Source organism: Nerophis ophidion, linkage group LG14, assembly GCF_033978795.1.
Source record: "Nerophis ophidion isolate RoL-2023_Sa linkage group LG14, RoL_Noph_v1.0, whole genome shotgun sequence".
In the NCBI taxonomy this organism is placed as follows: Eukaryota; Metazoa; Chordata; class Actinopteri; order Syngnathiformes; family Syngnathidae; genus Nerophis; species Nerophis ophidion.
The window spans coordinates 19,498,778-19,507,941 of record NC_084624.1 but is presented as its reverse complement, the minus strand read 5'-3'; the positions used below and the strand labels follow the sequence as shown (position 1 = coordinate 19,507,941).

At 43.7% G+C, this 9,164-nt stretch overlaps 1 protein-coding gene across 1 annotated transcript in view; it reads right to left on the bottom strand.

Moving 5' to 3' along the window:
- Nucleotides 1-6,608, bottom strand: part of ptch2 (patched 2) — a 42,810-nt gene extending 36,202 nt beyond the window's left edge. Inside the window, exons 1-2 of the mRNA XM_061920060.1 lie at nt 6,109-6,608; nt 5,429-5,612 (exon numbers count right to left, since the gene is read on the bottom strand). Coding sequence (XP_061776044.1) covers nt 5,429-5,612; nt 6,109-6,234 — 310 coding nt within the window. The 5' untranslated portion in view covers nt 6,235-6,608. The remainder of the gene's footprint in view (nt 1-5,428; nt 5,613-6,108) is intronic.
- Nucleotides 6,609-9,164: the final 2,556 nt, after the last annotated feature.

The window sequence follows — 9,164 nt, the reverse complement described above, 5'->3', positions numbered from 1 at the left end:
GCTCTGATGACTTGTAGCATTTACCTGCTGGGGTTTGTCTCCAGAGAAGCCCGTCCAACACAGAACATTTGGTGATTTTGGTGCCAACGTTCTCCAGCATTGTAGACCTGGTGTGGATGCTCCATGGCTATGCTGCTCTAATGTATACAGGACCACTCTCTCCGATGTGGTCTCCCCAGGACTGGTGTTTTGGACACTGAACGTGCCGTCACGGCTCACCTCAACTCCTTTCTTTACAGAAACATTTCTCTCTTTTCCCTCCGCAGATGTTTCTTTTTTACAAGAGCAACACCTCACCACACTGATAACATAAGACAAGGCAAATGGAAGAATGTCAGCGAGCCGTAAACTTGCAGTCTTCCTGACCCCCCCTCCTCCTCGGTGTCTTCCACCATCACTCTCCTCTTCCTGCATCCCCCCCCTCCTGGGCCCGAGTCACACGTTGCCGAGCTCGACTTTCACACTTGGAAGTGGGAGGTGATAATGGACATGTACCTTGTCCTTTTTTCCTCAGACTAAGATACTTCTACGCAGGTGTGCACCTAATTCTGCCCTAAAAAGTGCTATTTGGCCAAAGCCCTGGTGGTCCTGCAGGTAGGTAGGTAAACACACACACTAACAAAACAGGTAGGTAAACACACACACTCACAAAACAGGTAGGCAAACACACACACTCATAAATCAGGGAGGTAAACACGCACTCACAAAGCAGGGAGGTAAACACACACTCACAAAGCAGGTAGGTAAACACACACACTCACAATGCAGGTAGGTAAAGACACACACTCACAAAGCAGGTAGGTAAACACACACTCACAAAGCAGGTACATAAACACACACACTCACAAAGCAGGTAGGTAAACATACACACTCACAAAGCAGGTAGGTAAACGCACAATCTCACAAAATAGGTAGGTAAACATACACACTCATAAAACATGTAGGTAAACACACACACTCACAAAGCAGGTATGTAAACACACGCACTCACAAAGCAGGTAGGTAAACACACACTCACAAAACAGGTAGGTAAACACACACACTCACAAAACAGGTAGGTAAACACACACAAAGCAGGTACGTAAAGACACAGTCACAAAGTAAGTACGTAAACACACACAGTCACAAAACATGTAGGTAAACACACACACTCACAAAACAGGTAGGTAAATACACACACTCACAAAATAGGAAGTAAACACACACACACTCGGAAAGCACGTAGGTAAACACACACACTCACAAAGCAGGTAGGTAAACACACACACTCACAAAACAGGTGGGTAAACTCACACACTCACAAAACAGGTAGGTATACACACACTCACAAAGTAAGTATGTAAACACACACAGTCACAAAACATGTAGGTAAACACACACACTCACAAAGCAGGTAGGTAAACACACACAAACAAAGCAGGTAGGTAAACACACACACTCACAAAGCAGCTAGGTAAACACACACACTCACAATGCAGGTATGTAAACACACGCACTCACAAAGCAGGTAGGTAAACACACACTCACAAAACAGGTAGGTAAACACACACACTCACAAAACAGGTAGGTAAACACACACAAAGCAGGTACGTAAACACACAGTCACAAAGTAAGTACGTAAACACACACAGTCACAAAGCATGTAGGTAAACACACACACTCACAAAGCAGGTAGGTAAATACACACACTCACAAAATAGGTAGGTAAACACACACACTCGGAAAGCACGTAGGTAAACACACACACTCACAAAGCAGGTAGGTAAACACACACACTCACAAAACAGGTAGGTATACACACACTCACAAAGTAAGTATGTAAACACACACAGTCACAAAACATGTAGGTAAACACACACACTCACAAAGCAGGTACGTAACCACACACTCACAAAGCAGGTAGGTAAACACACACAAACAAAGCAGGTAGGTAAACACACACACTCACAAAGCAGCTAGGTAAACACACACACTCACAAAGCAGGTAGGTAAACACACACAAAGAAAGCAGGTAGGTAAACACACACACTCACAAAGCAGCTAGGTAAACACACACACTCACAAAGCAGGTAGGTAAACAGACATTCACAAAGCAGGTAGGTAAACACGCGCACTCACAAAGCAAGGCAACGTTTTACGCAGAATGACGATACTTGACCACGTGTGTGAAGACAACATCGGACCAGGTGTGTGAAGACGACACTTGACCAGGTGTGTGAAGACAACTTCGGACCAGGTGTGTGAAGACAACATTGGACCAGGTGTGTGAAGACGACACTTGACCAGGTGTGTGAAGACAACATCGGACCAGGTGTGTGAAGACGACACTTGACCAGGTGTGTGAAGACGACACCTGACCAGGTGTGTGGTGTGAAGAAAACATCCACACCTCATCTCACAAGCAATTAGCAGCAGTTAGTTACATTTTAATTGCTGTGTTTAAACGACATGAGTGTCACATGTTGTAATCTCCCTAGTGGTTCTCCAACTTTGTTCACCAAGCACCTCCTCAAAAAACACTTGGCACTCCAAACAATTAAAACACAGTAGTGTAGTAGGCCTAAATAATAATACAATATCAATTTATTTAATGTTACACGGATTAAAAAGCGATTCTTCTGCGTACCACTGGATGGACCTCGTGTCCCGCTTGCGGTACTTGTACCACAGTTTGAGAACCGATACAACATGTACCAGCTTCTATTTTAGTAACATGAGCATCCCGCAGCAACAAAAAAACACACTTCCACAGCAATAACAAACATGTTGTGTATGCGGCAAAAGTAAAGCAACACTGTAAAGGTACATCAGTTCTTCTGCACGTTGTAATCCACGTTTACTGTAATAGACTGGAACTAATATTTCAACTATACAGCAATGACCTGTTCATAGCTGTAATATCCCAACAAGTGCTGTTACAGTTACATGTTTGCAGTAGTTCAGGTCTTACTTTGAATTGAAACAAATTCAGCACAGCATGTTGAACATTGTCAACATGAACTTCACTTTCTGTAAAGTCCTGCAGCCATAAAAATAAACATTGGACACGCTGGTTGGGAAAAATTACAATAATGTCAGGACTCTTTCTTACTGATCTATTTTTCAGTGCAGAATTTAAGAAGGTGTTCATCCCTCTAAAATCATGCAGGGACAAAACAAACAAGAGCAAGAATAATACATAGGCCATTTTATGATTTACATTAGTAAACTGTGGTAGGTGTACCACTAGTGGTACGCGGGTTCCACATAGTGGTACGCCAAAGAATACTCAAACACAGTGTTAGTATTCAAACCGTGTGAAATATTGCAGTAGCCAAAAATAGTAAAAATGCTTGTTAGATAAAACATCTGCCTTGTTTTAATGAATATTGAGGCCTACTACACTACTGTATATTAATGTTAGTCATTATAGTGGTACTTAATGAATATAAAGGCCTACTATACTACTGTATATCAATGTTGGTCTTTATGGTGGTACTTAATGAATACTTAGGTCTGCTACACTACTGTATATCAATGTTTGTCGTTATTGTGTTACTTAATTAATACTTAGGTCTACTACACTACTGTATATCAATGTTGGTCATTATGGTGGTACTTAATGAATACTTAGGTCTGCTACACTACTGTGTTTAATGTTGTAATTATGGTGGTACTTAATGAATACTTAAGTCTACTACACTACTGTATATTAATGTTATCATTATGGTGGTACTTATCGAATACTTAGGTCTAATACACTACTGTATATTAATGTTATCATTATGGTGGTACTTAATCAATACTTAGATCTACTACACTACTGTATATTAATGTTGTTATTATGGTGGTACTTAATGAATACTTAGGTTGTCATTATGGTGGTACTTGGAAAGCCAAGTGATATTTAGTGAAGAAAGTGACTTAATTATTTTTTGGAGGGAAAAAAAACACATTTAAATATATAAACAAATACCACAGTATTTGTGTAATTTTTGGGACAATAGATGAAAACATCTGCTAAATTTACAGCAATTTCTAATGAATGTGCACTGTCCCAACCAAGTAAAGTGATTTTCTTTCAGAAAAATTAATAACTAATTATCGCCCATCACTTGTCACACAAAAAGAAAATCGTTATAAAATAAAAACATTAAAAAAATATATATATATATTTGACCCGCACAAACGAAGTGAATGAAACAAACACCCCTCATCATGATACCGTCCGTCTGTGGGAGAAAAACGAGAAATAACTTCTCCTTGTGCCACCAGCACTTTGCTCTCCATTGAGGCTTTGTCAACGTGGTGGAAACAAGAGACTTTACAACATGGCCGCCTCTTAAAGGCACAGCAATTTTAAAAGGGGGTATGCCTCCTGGCTTCCTGTAGTCCCACAGCAACACAAGTTCCACACACTCCATCCCACAGCAAAACAACTGACACACACTCCATCCCACAGCAACACAACTGGCACACACTCCACCCCACGGCAACACAACTAACACACTCCATTCCACAGCAACACAACTAACTGACACATACTCTATCCCACAGCAAGACAACTGGCACACACTCCATCCCACAACAACACAACTGGCATACACTCCATCCCACACAACCATTTATCTGATGGTGTTGATGAACACAATCATTGATCTGATGGTATTTATGAACACAATCATTGATCTGATTGTAATCATGAACAAACTAATGTATATGATGGTGTTGATGAACACAATCATTTATCTGATGGTGTTTATGAACACAATTGATTATCTGATGGTGTTAATGAACACAATCATTTATCTGATGGTGTTGATGAACGCACTCATTTTTGCAAACAAGACCCCCAAAAAGCCCCTCTAGGGTGTGTTTATATTCACCAACTGCTGAGGCGCTTTTAGAGCGTGCAAAACAGGTGGGTCAACTTTACTGGCTTTTTTTTCTACTGTGAGCAGGAGGTAGACCAGGAGGAGGTTGTGGTCTGGGGGGTAGGGGGTGGGGGCAGCCTGCCTCTTGTTGAATGGAATCCAAGAATAGTTAGGGACCACACAGGGAGCCCGGGGGAGGGGGGAGGGAGCCCACCAGCCCACCCCTTCCCCTCTGAAAGATGGCCAACCATTCACAGTCCATCTGCTGCAGGGATCAGACTGAAAGCCTGGGGGTTTAAAAGGAATTTGGCCGGTGTGAAAAACCAAATCAAGCTGCTTCTGCCCCTGAAAACGTGCCATAGCTTTGACCCATGCAGGACGGTGTGTGTGCTTGTGCGTGTGTCTGTGTGTGTGGACTGGTCCTGATGGACACCACTAACAGCACTGCAATTAGTACACATTCTGCCACAATGGAAACAAGAGTTGAGAACCTCCAGACTCCCCCTTTCCAAAAGTAAACAAAAACCTTATGAAGATCATTCCAGCTTGAAAAGGAGAAGTCATGTGTAACTCACCTTCCACCCACAGCTGCTCCATGTCCGTCTCGATGGCCGCCACTCGGAGTCCGACCGAAAGAGCCCCGAACAATAAGAGTCCGATGAAGAGCACCTTGCCACAGTGCATCTGGATGTGGCATCCCAGAGAGAAGAGCAGGGCCTGGAACCTGGCCTGGATCCACACAGGAGCTTTGTGACCCACCTGAGGAGCACAAGAACATGGCAACAGGTGTCACATGGGCGACCTTTCCATTCCAGTAGAAACACAGAAAACAGGAACTGCCTTTGGGAGCGAACTCGCTACCTGAACCTGCTCCAGAGCTCAGGCAGGATCGCTCATGATGCAACACAAACACACTACCTGAACCTGCTCCGGAGCTAAGGCAGGATCGCCGATGATGCAACACAAACACGCTACCTGAACCTGCTCCAGAGCTGGAGCAGAATCGCCCATGATGCAACACAATTAGCAGCGTTGGGAATGTGTTCATCTAATGTTTGCCATTATTTCTGACATGGATGGCGTGCTCTGTTCCTGCAGTCTGCTACAAACATTTGGAACACATCCAAGCATCCAAAGATGCTTTGTCAGATCAAAGTCAATCAGTGAATTCCTCTACAGCATTTCAAAACAAGAGCCTGGGCTCACTGTGCTGAGAGCCTTCAGAGGAAGAGTCCCAACAGCAGCTTTGACCAACCTTTGACTTGCGTTTAAGCGCCAAGGCAGCCTGGCAGCAGTCGGCGGCTGGCTGGGAGTGCCTGGAACCTGGGGGGAAATCTCCCAAGACGCCGGCGGCTCCCGGAACCCCGCGATCCGACGGCATGGTCCGGAGAGGCGACACAAAGCGGGTGCGACTTCACAGAGGCTGGCGGCGGTAATCCGACATGCGTCCGCGTGGAAGAAAGTCTTCTAGTCGTCCTTGGAGCCGCAGCAGTCTCGGAACTGCATCCCCACATCATGCGCACAAATCCCTGGCGATCCTTCAGTCGTCATCCGCCCGCACACAGCGCGTCCACACAGTGAGGAGTAGCACAAGTAGTAGTAGTAGTAGTACAAGTAGTAGTACAAGGAGTAGTACAAGTAGTAGTACTAGTTGAAGTAGTAGTTGTAGTTTGGGAGTCAGATCCTCCTCCGATCTGGTCGCGCCAAGGTCTGGAGGATCCTGCCTGTGAAAAGGGAGTTAGATGGAAAAGTGCTGCGGCTCCCATTGGCCGAGAGAAGCAAATGACTCCCAAACATCGCCTATTATTAGCTGCTAGGCAACTGCTCACCCAAGTGCGGAGAGAGAGAGCGAGAGCGAGAGAGCGAGAGAGAGAGAGAGAGAGGAGGGAGGGCAAGGGGGGAGACCACCCAGGCTGTGCGTGGAGCTGAGGGGTAGAGGAGGGTGGAGGAGGAGCAGGAGGAGGAGGAGGGGTCGGGTGGGGGTGAGAGAGAGAGACTCTTTCAATGAAGCGTGCACACGCACACGTGCACGCCTGCTTTCACACATTAGTCCTCCTGTTTTAAAGGCCTACTGAAACCCACTACTACCGACCACGCAGTCTGATAGTTTATATATCAATGATGAAATCTTAGCATTGCAACACATGCCAATACGGCCGGTTTAGTTTACTAAATTGCAATTTTAGATTTCCCGCGAAGTGTCCTGTTGAAAACGTCGCGGAATGATGACGCTTATGTTGACGCGTGCATGTGACGTTATTGGTTGTAGCGGACATTTTATCCCAGCACCACTCACGGCTAAAAGACGTCCGATTCAATCGGATAATTACACAGTATTCTGGACATCTGTGTTGCTGAATCTTTTGCAATTTGTTCAATTAATAATGGATACTACAAAGAAGAATGCATTTGGTGGAAAGTGGTGTATTTCGGCCGGCTGTAGCAACACAAGCACAGCCGGTGTTTCTTTGTTTGTTGAGAAGATTTAATATGGAACAGAGCAGTCAAGCGAACATGTTTCTCTAACACATGTCAACCGGCAGGTTTCGGTGAGAAAATTGTGGTAATTAGTTGGCTCTTACCGTAAACATGAGCTGAGCTTGTGTCGTTCTTCCTGCAGCTGTCAAAGGGGCAGCTGCGACTTTCTTGGCTCCTCCATGGCTTCATTCAGAGACACTGGCAGTCACCACACCCCTCCGAATTTCAGGTATGACTTTATAATCTCACTAAAACACTAGTAACACAATAATAAAATAAGGGATTTTCCAGAATTATCCTAGTGAATATGTCTAATAACATCTGAATCGCTCCCACTGCCCTTGTCTTTTTTTTTTTTCTTCTAGTCTAGTTCACTCTCACTATCCTCCTCCACGAATCTTTCATCCTCTCTCCAATTAATGAGGAAATTGTCACTTTCTCGGTCAGAATCGCTTGTGCTGCTGGTGGCCAAGATTGTAATCAATGTGCGGATGTGAGTAGCCCTCACACCGGTGACGTCACGCGCACATCTTCTGCTACTTACGGTACAGGCAAGGCTTTTTTTATCAGCAACCAAAAGTTGCGAACTTTATCGTCGATGTTCTCTACTAAATCCTTTCAACAAACATATGGCAATATCGCGAAATTATCAAGTATGACACATAGAATGGACCTGCTATCCCTGTTTAAAGAAGAAAATCTCATTTCAGTAGGCGTTTAAACACATACTGTATATATATATATATATACAAACCCCATTTCCAAATGAGTTGGGAAAATGTGTTAGACGTAAATATAAATGGAATACAATGATTTGTAAATAATTTTCAACCCATATTCAATTGAATGCACTACAAAGACAAGATATTTGATGTTCAAACTCATAAACTTTATATTTTTTTGGGCAAATAATAATTAACTTAGAATTTCATGGCTGCAACACGTGCCAAAGTAATTGGGAAAGAACATGTTCACCACTGTGTTACATCAACTTTTCTTTTAACAACACTCAATAAACGTTTGGGAACTGAGGAAAGTAATTGTTGAAGCTTCCAAAGTGTAATTCTTTCCCATTCTTGTTTTATGTAGAGGTTCAATCGTCCAACAGTCCGGGGTCTCCGCTGTCATATTTTACACTTCATAATGCGCCACACATTTTCAATGGGAGACAGGTCTGGACTGCAGGCGGGCCAGGAAAGTACCCACACTCTTTTTTTACGAAGCCACGCTGTTGTAACACGTGCTGAATGTGGCTTGGCATTGCCTTGCTGAAATAAGCAGGAGCGTCCATGAAAAAGAGGGCGCTTAGACTGCAGCATATGTTGTTCCAAAACCTGTATGTACCTTTCAGCATTAATGATGCCTTCACAGATGTGTAAGTTACCCATGCCTTGGGCACTAATGCACCCCTATACCATCACAGATGCTGGCTTTTGAACTCTGCGTCGATAACAGTCTGGACAATCACGATGTCGTATATTTCCAAAAACAATTTCAAATGTGGACTCGTCGGACCACAGAACACTTTTCCACTTTGCATCAGTCCATCTTAGATGATCTCGGGCCCAGAGAAGTTGGCGGCGTTTCTGGATGTTGTTGATAAATGGCTTTCGCTTTGCATAGTAGAGCTTTAACTTGCACTTACAGATGTAGCGACAAATCGTATTTACTGACAGTTGTTTTCTGAAGTTTTCCTGAGCCCATGTGGTGATATCCTTTAGAGATTGATGTCGGTTTTTGATACATATTTGTGCGAGCTGCCTTGCATTTGTAGCTCTGATTTTTGAAAAACAAAACAAAAACAACAACAAGTCCTGTCACCTTAACACTTAG